At 46.4% G+C, this 15,521-nt stretch overlaps 1 protein-coding gene and 1 pseudogene across 9 annotated transcripts in view; both read right to left on the minus strand.

Annotated features, from left to right (window-relative positions):
• Positions 1-6,634, minus strand: part of CACNA1A (calcium voltage-gated channel subunit alpha1 A) — a 310,161-nt gene extending 303,527 nt beyond the window's left edge. For all 9 annotated transcript variants that reach the window (XM_036847444.1, XM_036847442.1, XM_036847438.1 and 6 more), the window contains exon 1: positions 6,380-6,634. In XM_036847444.1, the coding sequence (XP_036703339.1) occupies positions 6,380-6,621 (242 nt within the window). In that variant the 5' untranslated portion in view covers positions 6,622-6,634. The remainder of the gene's footprint in view (positions 1-6,379) is intronic.
• A 1,863-nt stretch (positions 6,635-8,497) lies between these two features.
• On the minus strand, positions 8,498-10,024 carry LOC118893646 (annotated as a pseudogene).
• Between the last annotated feature and the right edge of the window lie 5,497 nt (positions 10,025-15,521).

A 15,521-nucleotide genomic window follows, 5' to 3' on the forward strand; every position in this document is an offset into this window, starting at 1 on the left:
AATAATAGTAATAATAATAATAACAGCAACAGTACCTACCCAAGCCGCTTCATGATTCTACTGCGTGCATGAAGTAAGACAAGAAACTTAAAAACACTTTGGAAAACAAAGACATGCTGCAGACATCTTATTTATAACAATGGGGATGAGGATTAAATAAGTGAATATATATAAAGGGCTTGGTGCTGTGCCCCACACATAGTAAGTGCTCCATAAATATTGGATATTATCATTATCACCTCAGCGTAAGTATTATTCATGATACTCATGGCAGTTCATTTAGCTCTTCTCTCTCCACCCTCTATTCTCCCACCCACGTCCTCTATTTGATGATGATCGCGGCTCAGAACTGGCTGCTCAGACCGTGGTCCACCGACAGCAGCATCGGCTCCAGCTGGGAGCTTGTTAGAAAGAAATGCAGAGTCCCAGGCCCCAGCCAAGACCTGCTGAGTCAGAATCTGAATTTAACAAGATCCCCCCTCAGGGGTTCAAAAATGCAGTAAGGTGTGAGAAGAACTAGCCTGGAAATTTCTTCCTCACGGAGGCCTTCCCGGCTCCCCCCAGACTCTTGCTCGGCCCTTTCTGGGCACTATTCCTGCTTGTCACCATTTGTTTCATGTTGGTTTTTCCTGCTGAGTGGAAAGTGTCATTCTGTAAAGAGCTGACTATTGACTGATGTGTTCCCAAGGCCCCACATGGAGCTGAGAACAGAGGTAATGTCCTAAATATTGGTGTAAGGAAGAAGGGGGGAGAGGAAGGGAGGGGTGAAGGGGTGAGGAAAGGAGGTAGGGTAGGCGGAGAGGAGAAGGGAGGGAGGAGGGAAGGGGATGAAGGGGAGGAGGGAAGGGGAGGAAGAGGAGGAAGGAGGGGGATAGAGAAAGGAGGGAGACAAAGGAGAGGAGGGAGGTAGATGGACAGAGGAAGTGGGAGAAGAAAGGAGAAAGGGAGGGAGGAGGGAGAGGGATGGAGAGTAGGAGGGAGGGAGGGGGATGAAGGGGAAAGGGGGAGGAGGGAGAGGAATGAGAGGAGGGAGGTAGATGGAGGGAGAATGGAGGAAGGGGAAGGAGATAGGGATGCAGGAATGAGGAAGGGAGATAGAGTGGGTGGAAGGGAGAAGGGAGGGAGGAGGGAAGGGGAAGGAAGGAGGGAGAGGTGAAGGGGAGGAGGAGGGAGGCAGCATCTCCTCACTCAACTCTTTGTGCAAGAACCTCCAAAGTGGGTTAGGTGCACCCCCAGTGAGTACATCTGTGAAAGTATGGAACCAAATACTCGAACTTCCATGTCTGCTACTGTTTCATCTACAATGAAGCACTGGACTTTCTTAACCCTTCATGTATGGTTGACCAAATCCACTTAGCTGTTTGATGGCAACCCTCCCTCATTCATTCTCATCTGGTGCCTTCATTCGACAGATATTTACTGAGTGCCTATGGGTGCCAGCCTTGGTCTCGAGCGCTGGGGACACAGACAAGCATCCTTGCCGGGGACATTCTAGTGGACAAAACAGACAAGAAACAGGATAAAGAACTGTATCATGGTGATGCACTTTGGTCTCCTTAGACCTGTGCAAATGGGTTGATGGATTGGGATATTGGTTGGCGAAGTGGAAGATTCCTGCCTGGAAAGAAAGTGTTGAAGGAAATAGTAACAAGAGCAGAAAGGAAGAGTGAGAAATGGCAAAGCTGGGACTCTGTCCCCTCCTGCTACCAGGACTCCATCAGTCACAGGAAGAAGTAGAAAACACAGTGATCTCATTGAGTCTCTATCAGAAGATGGCCAAAAAACATTCCAAATTCTCATGAAGACATTTTGAAATGTGGAGTCATGTTGGCTATGGTTAGCTTCATCTTGGTGGGCACTGTACCTGGGTGGGGTTCCTAAGGATGGGCAAAGCCGCCATAGTTAACAGGATTTGAAAAAATAAAGTTTCAAACAGACGATTCAGAATGGGGCGTATTCTATAGGACAATTGATGTGGTTTATTCTATGATAAATCACAACGGGATAGGAAAACGTGAGGGGTGGGAGAGAGAGAATCCTTGTAGACTAAATAAGACTATAGAATTACCATATGATCCAACAATTCAAGTTCTATGTATAGACCCAGAAGAGTTGAAAACAGGGTCTCGAATATACATATATATATATATATATATATACACCAATGTTCACAGCAGCATTAGTCACAATCGCCAAAAGGTAGAAACAACCCAAGTGTCCATCAGTGGATGAATGGATAAACAAAATGTGGTCCATCCATAAAATAGAATAGTATACAGTCTTAAAAAGGAAGGAAATTTTGACACATGTGACTACACGGATGAACCTCAAGGACATTATGCTAAAAGGACAAACACTGTATGATTCCACTTAAATGAGGTCCCTAGAGCAGCCAAATTCATAGAGACAGAAAGTAGAATGGTGGTTGCCAGAGGATGTGGGGAGGGAGGATTGGGAGTTAGTGTTTAATGGGGACAGACTTTCAGTTTCCCAAAATGAAAAGAGTTCTGAAAATGGATGGTGGTGATGGTTGAACAAAATGTGAATGTACTTAATGCCACGAGCTGCACACTTAAAAATGGTTAAAAGGGTAAATGCTATGTTATATCTATTTCACCACGACTTAAAAAAAAGAGATATGGCCACCAAATGCAAGACACAGACTTTCCTGACTCAAAGAAATCAACTGTAAAAAAACAAGCAGGGAAATTTGAATGTGGGCTGGAAATTAGGTGATATAAAAATCATTGTTAATTTTGTCAGTGTGATATTAGTAAGAAAATGTCTGTGTGCTTTAGACATGTAGTCTGAAGTTTGTAAAATCATATAAGGTCTGGGATTTGCTTTAAAATAGCTCAGAAAATAAGAAAGGAAAATGGATTTGTGATGTAAGTCGGGCAAAATCTTGATAATTAGTGTATTTGGGTGATGGGTTTGTCGGGTCCACTGTGCTCTTCTCTCTGCTCTTAGTGTATTTGAACATTTTCAGAATAAAGAGCTCTTACAAAGCACGGTGCTTGAAAAGTGAAGGCAAACTTCTAAAACACGATAGCGGGGGGAGGGGGAGGGATAAATTAGGAGTTTTGGATTAACATATACACACTACTATATATAAAATAGACAACCGACAAGGACCCACTGTATAGCACAGGGAACTCTACTCAATATTATGTAATAACCTAGAAGGGAAAAGAATCTGAAAAACTATATATATAGTTACATATATAATCACTTTGCTGTACACCTGAAACTAACAAAACATTGTAAATCAACTATACTTCTATTAAAAAGTAAAATAAAATAAAATTTTAAATAAAAATGAACTTAAAAATAAAATTTAAAAATAATAAATAAATAAATAAAAATTAAAATGTGTAACACACACACAAAACATGATAGCAAAAGTGTTTTGTACCATTAAATTTAAAAAATTAAAACCATTTAAACATACTTATCTCACTGATGTCTCATCCTTTGGGCATTTCTATTTTTATGTATATTTTATAGTGCATATAATAAATTCAGCAGAATACTTATGTAATCGATAAGCAAAAATATATACATTATGTGCATGCTGAAAAGGTGTTTGTTTTACTGGTAGGGGTAGGAGCTCAGAAGTTTGGAGATCGTAGCTATAAAGACCCTTCAAGTCTTTTTATGGTCCTAGAAAGTGACTGGAATGGGAAACTGGGGCATAAGTTAGCCATTCAAGGAGGTTGTGCTGGAAATGGCGCTGTAAGCAACATCTCCTGATTCTGAATACCCTACAATGCTTCTCTCTTTCTCCCTGATGTGGCTGACTTTCTTATTTTCTGAGTTATTTAAGAGAAAATCCCTGCCACTTGCTGTTGTAGAAACTCTTCAGCCAAATGATTAAGAGTTTGAGTTTGGGACTCTGACAGGTTGGGGTTCGAATCTCAGTTCTGCCAGTGTCTAGCAAGTTACTTCGCCTCTCCCAGCCTCCCTTTATTCATCTGTAAATTGGGGATAATGTAGAATCTACAGCATGGCAGAGTTATGACAAGACAACGAGATCAAAAGTGTCTGGCATACAGTAGGTGCCCAATAAACATTAGCTGTCATTATTATTAGAAATTATAGTTATCATTTTCCTTGGGCAACAGGGTTTTTAAATTCTTTAATTCACTGTGACACTTTTCCTTATCCTAAAAATCTATTTTCAGTGGGTATGCAGAAATAACTCACTCTAACCCCTTAAAGGAGCCTCACTTTCTGCGAGAACTAATCAAATTTCTTTTTCAAAAGAAAATAAAAGGGGCTTCTCTGGTGGCACAGTGGTTAAGAATCCACCTGCCAACGCAGGGCACACGGGTTCGAGCCCTGGTCCAGGAAGATCCCACATGCCGCGGAACAGCTAAGCCCGGGCGCCAGGACTACTTAACCTGTGCTTTAGAGCCTGCGAGCCACAACCACTGAGCCCGCGTGCTACAACTACTGAAGCCTGCGCACCTAGAGCGTGTGCTCCTCAACAAGAGAAGCCACCTCAATGAGGAGTCCGCACACCGCAACTAGAGAAAACTCACACGCAGCAATGAAGACCCAATGTAGCCAAAGAATAATTAATTAATTAATTATTTTTAAAAAGAAAGAAAATAAAAGGAAACAGGAGGAGAATGGAAATAAATGGGAAGGGAGGGGAGAGAGAAGGCGAGTCCTGGAGAGAGGATAATAGAAGAGTGGTATTTAGCATTGCAGCTGCAGATATTAGGTGCACCCTGGTTATTTATGAAATGATGGGTGGGTGGATGGATGGATGGATAGAAATATGGACAGGCGAATGGATGTAAGGATGGATGGGAGAATAGATAGGGAGATGGATGAATGGATAGCTGGATAGAAAGATGGGTGAGTAAATGTGTGCATGGATGGATGGATGGATGGATGGATGGATGGATGGATGGAAATGTGTGCAGGTGAAGGGTGGGGAGATGGATGAATGGATAGATGGATAGAAAGATTGGTGAGTGGATGGGTGGGTGAGTGGGTGGATGGAGAGGTGGATGGATGGACAGATGGGTGGGTGGCTAGATGTGTGGATGGAGAGGAGAAATTGTGAAAAGGAAGACAGCATGGGGGAAAAAAATAAAGCTTGGTCACCACGTTGCCTTTCTATATGATTCCTGAATGTGCCACCAGATGTCAGCCTAACCTCAGGAAACCACTTCAGAGGCCACATTGGCTCCACCTTTCTCACCTACACTGAAGCCCTCCAATTCAAAATGAGCACTGGCTCCTTTTGATAATACAGTTTTCATTGCACTCTGTACTTAACACTCCTCATCAGCACACCCCAAACCCAACCGGCATTTATAACCCGGTTCCCCCTTCCAGCAGACAGAAAATGGGGGGGGGGGGTGGCGGGAAGCCTGGTGAAGACATTGTTAACTTCCCAGAGGTCAGACTGGCTGGCGTGAAGTGGGTGGGAGAAGGGATTTCTGGGTCCCCAGGAGTGATTAGTGTCCTTGTCAGCCTCAGCTCCAATAGCCTTAAACTCATATTCACATCCCACTTCCCTGCTGTCTGCCCAGGAATCCACTCAGCTCTGAGCCTTGGCCAAAGAAGCTCTTGAGAAAAAGAAAAAGAAAAAAGTACCAGCTCTCCCTCCATACCGGGGGACTGAACCTTCACACAAACCGCCTTGAACCCTCCAACAGCCTAGAAAGAGAGACTTCAGCGGTGGTGATCGAGCCCAGAGAAGTCACTTGCCCAAGATCACACAGCAGAGCCGTCTCAAAGCCCACCCTTCCACCCTATGGCGGCTCCCAGGAGAAGACCCACTTTGGGGGTCACTGGCAAAGAGAAAGGGGTCCCAGGACCAGAGTCACCAGAGTCACCACATCCTCCCAACCTGGCACCCACCCCCTGCCCACCCCACTTCTCAAGTTTAGGCTCAGGGCTTGACGTGGAAGTGTGATTCCCGCTTCCCCGCCCCCCACCCCCACCCCAGAAAGTGGCATTTCTTATCCTGGTTCGGAAATGTCCATCCCATTGGAAAGATTTGCCAACCCCTCTGAGTGGGCACTCACAGAACCCCGAAGCAGAGTCCTGCGAGCACGCCCTGCCACGCCCACAATTAACCCCTTTGTTGCTGCCCCGTGGGTGCCCCGGGGGTTCACAGAAGGGACTCCAGGCAGCGGGTATGGATGCACAGGCTGGGAAGGAATTTGAGATTTGAGATTTGAGCAACCAGCACAGCCGTATGAATCCGCCCCCGCACGCCAACCCCCACCTCCGCCACCCCGCCGCAGAAGCTTGTCAGAAACAAGCGTTACCTGACCCCAAGAGACCCCGTTTACTGCTCCCCATCCCGGGTCCCTGTCCCGGGCTGGGGCTGGCCGTCCACCCCGTGCATACTCACTCCCATTCTTTCCTCCTGGCCTGGGGGGTGCTGTGGATTTTGTGCGCCTGGTGGGCCAAGATGACATCGCGGTGGTCCACCACGCCGCCCCGCCGCTTCAGGGGAGGGCCCTTGCAGCCGCCGCTCATCAGGTGGGACCGCGCGTCCTGACGGATGCTGATTGTGCCCGCGGGGGCGCCGTCCGTACCTGCAGGCCCCAAGCCGCGGTCGTGCAGGGCATCATAACTGCGGGGCGAGAACATGGGGTCCGGGACCCGGGAGGACTTCGACATCCATGGGCCTCACTCAGAAATCCCAGGGTCTTCTGCCTCCAGCCCGGGATGAAACTAGAGGAGGAGAGAGAAGAGAGCGAGAAAGAGCGAGGGTAAGGGGGATGCAGAGAGCAAACACAGGGAGGAAGAGAAGGGAGGTCGGAGGACCGCACAGGGGGCTGGCCTCCTTCGCAGGAAGTCAAAATACACCCCAGGCCCGGCCCAACGGGATTTAGTATTTCCTTGGCAACTCGGGGCTGGGAAGCCAGTTCTTAGGAGCTGCCCGGCAACAGAGGCAGCACCATGGAGCAAAAGACCACGAGGCCGTGTCGCAGAACGCTCGCTCCACCTCCCAGGTGCCCGCCACGGAGGGTGGGACCCCGGATTTCTCAGCGTCTCAGTGTTCCCCTCGGCAAAGTGGGTCGTCTCAGGAGCCTGCTTGTTCACTCTCGGCTGGTCCCTGGGTCCTATGAGCTCCAGGGAGTCATTTAGAATACTAAAAGGACGAGTTCAAAGGTCGTTTTTAAAATCCACACAGGGCGGAGCAACTAAGCCCGTGCGCCACAACTACTGCGGCTGCGCTCTAGAGCCCGTGAGCCACAACTACAGAGCCCGTGAGCCACAGCTACTGAAGCCCGTGTGCCTAGAGCCCGTGCTCCACAACAAGAGAAGCCACCACAATGAAGAGTAGCCCCCGCTCGCCGCAACTAGAGAAAGCCTGCGCACAGCAACGGAGACCCAATGCAGCCAAAAATAAATTAATTAATTAATTTAATTTAATTTAAAAAAAAAATCCACACCGGGTATGGCCATCTGTGAGTGAGCCTACTCCTTGCCACCTTGGCTGGTTCTTTAAAAAGAGAAAAGGGACAGAGTTCTTGCCCCTCATGAATATGTCAGGTGGATACTCAGCCCCAGAGGGACTGAGAGCCCAGAAAAGATCTTTGTCTCCATTTCATTCACTTATTCACTCAACAAACGCTCAGCGAGCAGCCACTGTGTGCAGGCCTTGCACTGGGTGCTGGGGACACAGGGTAAACGAGACACGCAAATGTCTCCCTCTTCGTGGAATGGAGGTTCTAGAGGATGAGGTGGACGCTGAACAAAATAAGTACATCAGGGGGGCTTCCCTGGTGGCGCAGTGGTTGAGAATCTGCCTGCCAATGCAGGGGACATGGGTTCGAGCCCTGGTCTGGGAAGATCCCACATGCCGCGGAGCGACTAAGCCCGTGTGCCACAACTACTGAGCCTGCGCGTCTGGAGCCTGTGCTCCGCAACGGGAGAGGCCGCGACGGTGAGAGGCCCGCACATCGCGATGAAGAGTGGCCCCCGCTCTCCGCAACTGAAGAACGCCCTCGCACAGAAACGAAGACCCAACACAGCCAAAAATAAAATATATATAAATAAATAAATAAATTTATTTTTTAAAAAAAAGTACATCATGTGGAGATTAGGAGTTGAAAAGTGCAGTGGAGGGCAATTAGGCAGGAAAGTTATATTCATTTGCTGGAGTTGCCATAACAAAGTACCACATGCAGGGTGGCTTAAACAACAGAAATTTATTTCCTCACAATTCTGAAGGCTGCAAGTCTGAGATCAAGGTGTTAGCAGGGTTGGTTTCTTCTGAGGCCTCTCTCCTTGGCTTATAGATGGCTGTCTTCTCCCTGTGTCTTCACATGGTCTCCCCTCTGGGTGTGTCTGTGTCCTAATTTCCTCTTCATTTTACCTTAATTACCTCTTTTTTTTTTTTTTTTATCTTTTTTCCCCCAAATGGTAGGAGAACTTTATTTTTTTAAAAAGTACTCTTTTTAACCTGGTCCCTTCCCCCACCACTAGAAAGCAGGTTTATTGCTGAAAAGGAATCCATTTATTTGAGCATACTCTTTTTAGGTAATTTCAATTTCTTCCATTGTCGTAACATCACTCTATATTTCTCACTGCCGGTCTTCTCTTTAAACACTTTTTTTTTTTTTCAGGAGAATTTGCATCACCGTCTCTGTTTCTGCTTCTTTATCCTCTCCCATTAGAAGATCCAACGTATCTCCCACTTTCACCATTCTGCTTTTCTTCCATAATTTTCCCCCATTCAGCTTGAGTTCACCTTTGTGGGGTTTACTTTATTTCTTCTGATATCTAGGCCTAGCTTCAGAATAACATCATACCGAAAACACTGCGCTACTTTTGCTCAGGTCTTTATAGTCTTTTTTTTTTCTTTTCATTATTTGTGTGTTTTTTGTTTTTTTTTTTTTTAACATCTTTATTGGAGTATAATTGCTTTACAATGGTGTGTTAGTTTCTGCTTTATAACAAAGTGAATCAGTTATACATATACATATGTGCCCATATCTCTTCCCTCTTGCATCTCCCTCCCTCCCACCCTCCCTATCCCACCCCTCTAGGTGGTCACAAAGCACCGAGCTGATCTCCCTGTGCTATGCGGCTGCTTCCCACTAGCTATCTATTTTACGTTCGGTAGTGTATATATGTCCATGCCACTCTCTCACTTTGTTACATCTTACCCTTCCACCTCCCCATATCCTCAAGTCCATTCTCTAGTAGGTCTGTGTCTTTATTCCCGTCTTGCCACTAGGTTCTTCATGACCTTTTTTTTTTTTTTTTCCTTAGATTCCATATATATGTGTTAGCATACTGTATTTCTTTTTCTCTTTCTGACTTACTTCGCTCTGTATGACAGACTCTAACTCCATCCACCTCACTACAAATAACTCCATTTCATTTCTTTTTATGGCTGAGTAATATTCCATTGTATATATGTGCCACATCTTCTTTATTCATTCATCCGATGATGGACACTTAGGTTGCTTCCATGTTCTGGCTATTGTAAATAGAGCTGCAATGAACTCCAAAACCTACAAGGTCTTTATAGTCTTTGACCACAGTGGGGTCGTCGTCAGGCTTCTCTCTCCCTGCTCACTCATCACATTATGATCACTCTCTTCATCAGAGTCCCCTCCATCTTCTACTTTCTGAAGAGTCTTTTTAGTGGATTTCTTAGAGCTTATATGACTTTTGAGTCTTATGGAAAATTGGAAAATATATTCTGGAGATATTAAAAGCCTTGGGAGTCTCAGTGAGACAATGTTATAGAAAAGTGTTTTATGGGAATTCCCTGGCAGTCCAGTGATCAGGGCTCTGTGCTTCCACTGCAACCGGTTCAATCCCTGTTCAGGGAACTAAGATCCTGCCAGCTGTGCAGTGCGGCCAAAAAACCAAAAATGTTTTATAATGTGACGCACTTAACTTGGTACTAGAAAAACAAAAGTATTGATTCCAGGAAGCACAGTGTTTGTGTGAAGGTGTCTCCGCAGAGTCCAATCCAGGCATCTGACTTTCCTTAAACACTGCTGGGCAATCTGACACTAGCCATAGCCATGGTGCAAATGACCTTCCTGGGTCCTCAAGGTCAAGGGAAACTGGACACCAGCATCCCTGAGCTCTCGATCTGCGCCTGCAGCCAGCAGGAGCAGCCAGGCCCAGGGGCAGACAGCCTCAGCCCAGCGGGCTCCCACGGCCCCTACAGCCCCCGGGGTCCACAGGGCATCCCAAGCTGGCCAGACCTGGGCAGGATGCGAGAGACTCACAGGGAGACCTGGCAGGAGTGTAGGCAGGGAAGAGGAGCCTTAATTATGTCTTTAAAAGGCCCTATCTCCAAATACAGTCACATGCTACTGTGGGTTAGAACTTCAACATATGAATTTGGGGGCAGGAGATGCAATTCCGCTCACCACAGAGGATGACAGGAAGTGGTGGGTGGGCTGGTTATTGTATTAAATAGGGGGTCAGAGATGGCCTCACTGAGGAGGTGACATCTGAGCAGAGGCCTGAAGGGGGTGACGCAGTAGTTCTGCTGGGAATCTGAGAGAAGAGTGTTCCAGGCAGAGAGAACAGAACATGCAAAGGTCCTGAGGCATGGCTGTGTGTGACTTGCTCAAGGAACAACAAAGGGGCCTGGGTAGCTGTGAGTGAGGAGGAGAGTAGAGGAAATGAGGGCAGGGAGGTAACAGGGCAAATCACTCAGGACCTTGGTTCTTCTAGGAGTGAGATGGCCCATGGCTTTCAGATCCACAGCTCACCCAACAGCATATTTTTAACCTCAAACTGATTTTTTCCACCAATCAGCCCCCACCACTAGCCTCCCAGTGTCTGTCCAAGAAAAGTAAACCCACTGGAAGGCCTGCATGAATGAAATAGAATTAGGAGCCTAAATCTCATGCACAAATATTGCAAGAGTCACCTTAACACCCAGAGGTGTAAGGAGATCGGTGCAAAGAACCAGGTGTGGGAATAGAGGCTAATCTCCCTCCTGACTATTTCCTCTTGCTCTGCTTAAAGCCTTCAAAGAAATGGGAGCTCTCCCAGCCTCTCCTAAGAAGACCAACTCAATATCAGTTTAATGAATGCTGTTACCCTCTGGGTAGTGTTGTTTTTTTTTTTTTCAAATCTTGTAACTAATGGAGTTTAATAGACCTATCTTCATGACACCTTTAAGCTTCAATTTACCCCCATGAAACCTTACTCTTAATCGCCGATGATCGTGAATTTATACAGCCTTCTGTGTTTTTCCAAATACATCTCCTTCACATTGAAAAAAAATCCATTACTCCTTTCATAAGCACTTACACTGGAAGGCATTTTCCTTCCCATTTTACAGAAATAAAACTGAAGACAAAATGTGGGTTCAGGGCTTCCCTGGTGGTGCAGTGGTTGAGAATCTGCCTGCCAGTGCAGGGAACACGGGTTTGAGCCCTGATCTGGGAAGATCCCACACGCCGCGGAGCAACTAGGCCCGTGAGCCACAATTACTGAGCCTGCGCGTCTGGAGCCTGTGCTCCGCAACAAGAGAGGCCACGATAGTGAGAGGCCTACGCACCACGATGAAGAGTGGCCCCCACTTGCCGCAACTAGAGAAAGCCCTCACACAGAAACGAAGACCCAACACAGCCATAAATAAATAAATAAATAAATAAATAAAATTTAAAAAAAAAAAAAGAAGTAGTAGGTCTGGAATTTATATTAAAAAAAAATGTGGGTTCAAGTGTCTTGCTACTAGGTTCCATTTCTACTTCTGGGAGTCGCCCCTCCCATCCCCCAAAATATGCTTACTGTGTCAATATTAAAGAAAGAATCCAGCACAAGGAACTATACTCAATATTTTGTAATAATCTATAAGGGAAAAGAATCTGAATAAAAATATAGAGAGATATATAGAACTGAATCACTGTGCTGTACACCTGAAACTAACACAACATTGTAAATCAACTATACTTAAATAAAAATCAAAAAAAAGAAAGAACCCATGAGGACTTCCCTGGCAGTCCAGTGGTTAAGACTCTGAGCTTCCAATGGGGGGGGGGGGCGGGGTGCGGGTTCGATCCCTCGTCGGGTAACTAAGATCTCACACGCTCCATGGCACAGCCAAAAATAATAATAATTAAAAAGAAAGAAAGAAAGAACCCAGCTTAGAGTTTGGGTGTGCTGTGTAGTATCTCCAGCACAACTAAAACCCCAGAGCCCAGGCTTGATGGAAAAAGTTCCAGACACCTACAGAAGGGGAATTTGTACCTGGGAAGGTGTCAGGAGGAGCAGGAAAACCTAAGGCACACACCCAGGTGACATCTTTTGAGACATCCACCTGCTGGTCCCACAGGCCCAAGACAGGATGTTCCCTTCCCTGCCGCTTTCCTACAGCACTTTCTCCCAGTCTCCCCCATCTCATCACAGGCCCCCCCGATTTACCTTGATGCCCATATCACACATTGAGTCATCACTCATGGTTCTCCCTTTCCCTTCACTACCCGACTCAAACCCATCAGCAGATCCCATCAACTCGCGTTCAGAATAGATCCTGAATCCGACCACTTTCTGCCACAGCACAGCCTCCCTCGTTGCTGGCCTGGACTTGGGAAGTTGCCTCTCCCGGGTCAGTTGGTTTCCTCACTCCCCACTCCCAGTCTGCGTTCTGCTCTGCAGTCAGTGGGGTCCTTCTGAAACGAGTCACTCAGCTCTTCTGCTGTTATAGAAATAAAAGCCACACCCTACAGGCTGCCCCATCTGCATGACCCCTTCCCTTCCCCTTCTCCTTCTTGCCCTCTAAGCTCCAGATTCACTGGCTTTGCCATTCCTGGGCTCTGCCAAGCTCATTCCGCCTTTGCAAATGCTGTTCCCTCTTCCTAGAATGCTCTTCCCCTCATCTTTGATGGTTCAGCTCCCTCTCATCATTCAGGCTGCGGTCAGATGCAGGCACTCCCCATCACAGCCTCCAGTGAGGTCTTCCTCGTGCGGCTTTTTGTCTCAGGATGTCGGTGCCGTACGTACAAGGATCTTGACCTGTCTTGTTTGCCACTGGGTCCCTGACACCTTAAATATTTCTTACCTGAGTGAATGAATGAATGGTCTTAGGGATGCGTCTACCCAAGAAAACATCATCAAGCACCTAGAAAACTGCTGCCGGGGGTCCAGGACTTCTCCTAAGCAAGGAAGGGATGAAGTGTGGTGGGAAAGAAGACTTATTCCAGAGCCAGGTCCAACCCCAGCACACAATCAACTAGCTGTGTGGTCCCCAGCATTACTTAATCCTCTGAGTCTCTGTTTTCTCCTGCACAAGGTGGGGATAATCATAAGTAGTACAGAGAGCCATTGTGAAGGGTCAGTGGGTTAACCCGTGGGAAGGCAGCACCCCGAGCACAGAGCCAGGCCATGGAAAGCACTTGGTCAACATTGGCTCTCAGGTTGATATTGTGGCAGGTGGGTGGAGCCTGGAAGCTGGGGGAGGGCGGGGAACAGCTAGCTACTCAAGCATCACCATCGAGCGTGCTCTGCAGAGCCCTCACAGGTGCTTTTAACAACAGAGCCCCACCTGTCCTGTGTGTACACACAAGGAACAAACACATCCCCAGCCAACAGCCGCTTCCAGCCAGGTGTCCTTCCCTGGCACCTGCAGGGCCCCGTGACGAGGTGTGCTGTTCCCTCTCTGTTTGTCCAACCACAGTGCAGAGAAAATGGCAAAGAGTGTGGGGTTTGTTTCCCCCGGAAGCAGCCAGTTTCCACGAATAGACGGTGCAAAGAGATGACAATGAGGAAAAAGCAAATAGAAGAAAAGAAGCGGCATTAAGCCTGAGGCCACAAAAAAACCTTACTGTTAATGTAATCAGAATAGAACTTCCCTGAAGTACCAGGTATTGCGTGTGTCTACTTCCCTGAATCCAAACTGAAACCACACCTGAGATGGGGGTTGACCCCCATTGCCAAGCCTGGACCAGCCTGAGTTGTCATAGCAACCAGAAGGCACCTGGAGATGCTCCTGATTAATACAGGCTGGTCCAGGAGCTACGGGGGGAAGAGCAGGGAGGGAGGGACAGCAGGGAAGTCTGGGGGCCTTCTGTGTACCACCGCCACATGGACAGGGACATTTACACAGCCGGGCTGGGCACCAGGCTTCACCACCCACAGGTGAAACTACTAAAAATTAGTAAAAGATATGGCACCTAAAAGTAGAGGACTTACGGTTACCAAAGAGGAACGATAGGGGGGAGGGATAGGAGGGATAGGATTCCAAATTAGGATTTTGGGAGTAACAGACTGAGGGCCTGGGTTCGATCCCTGGTTGGGGAACTATCAATAAGGTCCCACAAGCCACACAGCGCAGCCAAAAATAAATAAATAAAAATAAAGTGTGATTTTTTAAAAATTTAATACAAAAATAAAATTAAATTAAAATAAAAAATAAAAGTAGAGGAAAAACATTCTCTAAAACTTCACAGGCTCCTTAAACACATTAGAGAGTATGGGAACTCAAAAATGCCCCACGAGTTCCTTCATCCAGGAAACAAAAATAAGACCAGGCAGGGCCTGGAATGTAACCCTACAAGGCTTCAATTTATTCACTGGTGTGGGAGGATGTCTTTTTTCTCCATTTGGGAGGAGAATTTTAAAACTAAAAATGGCCAGTAATTTCACTCCTAAGTGCATCTAGCCACTGAAAGTCATGTTCATAAAGCTCTATTCATAGTAGCTTAAAACTAGAAACAACCCAAAGGTCCAACAACAAGAAAAGAGTAAAATAGGGTGTGATGCATCCATCAAATAGAATACTACACAGCAATGAAAAAGAATATGCCACAGGCAGTGTGGATGAATCTCACAGACGGACACAGAGCAGGACCCACTGTGTGATTCCACGGATATGATGTTCAAAAACAGGTAAAACTAATCTATGGTGATGAGAGTCAGAATACTGTTGACTTTGGGGTGGAAAGGGTGTTGGGCTAAAACAACAAGGGAGCCTACTGGTAGGACCGCCAGATAAAACACAGGATGTCTAGCTATATGAGATACACTTATGATAAAAATCTATTCATTGTTTATCTGAAATTCAAATTTAACTAGCGGTCTCCTATATTTTTTTAATTTGCTTAACCTGACAACCCACTGAGGGGATGGAAATTCCTTAACCCTTTACCTGGGTGATGGTGGGGAAACAGTATACAGACGTGTGTAAAAATTCATTTGTGCAGTTTTCTGCACAAATATTTGTTACATCATTATGAATATTTTTAAAGCTAAAATAATCATACTAAATTCATTAAGAGAAATTGGATATGCCCTTCCTCCTTACAATCAAGCTTTGAATTGGGCAGAAAAAGGGATATAAGCCAGATCTCCCCACCCAAACACAAGTCCCAGAGGAAGCAGGAAATCTACTCCCTCGTGTTACAGATAACACTGAGGTTCAGAGAGGTGCAATGGCTCCCTCAAGGTCAATCAGCCTGGAGCACACAGGTCAGGGATGCAGATCCAGGTTTCCTGGGACACCCAAGGCCTCTCTCTGAGGTCCAACCCAGAGTCTGACACTGAGCTTTTTCCTTGCCAGG

Source organism: Balaenoptera musculus, chromosome 3, assembly GCF_009873245.2.
Source record: "Balaenoptera musculus isolate JJ_BM4_2016_0621 chromosome 3, mBalMus1.pri.v3, whole genome shotgun sequence".
In the NCBI taxonomy this organism is placed as follows: Eukaryota; Metazoa; Chordata; class Mammalia; order Artiodactyla; family Balaenopteridae; genus Balaenoptera; species Balaenoptera musculus.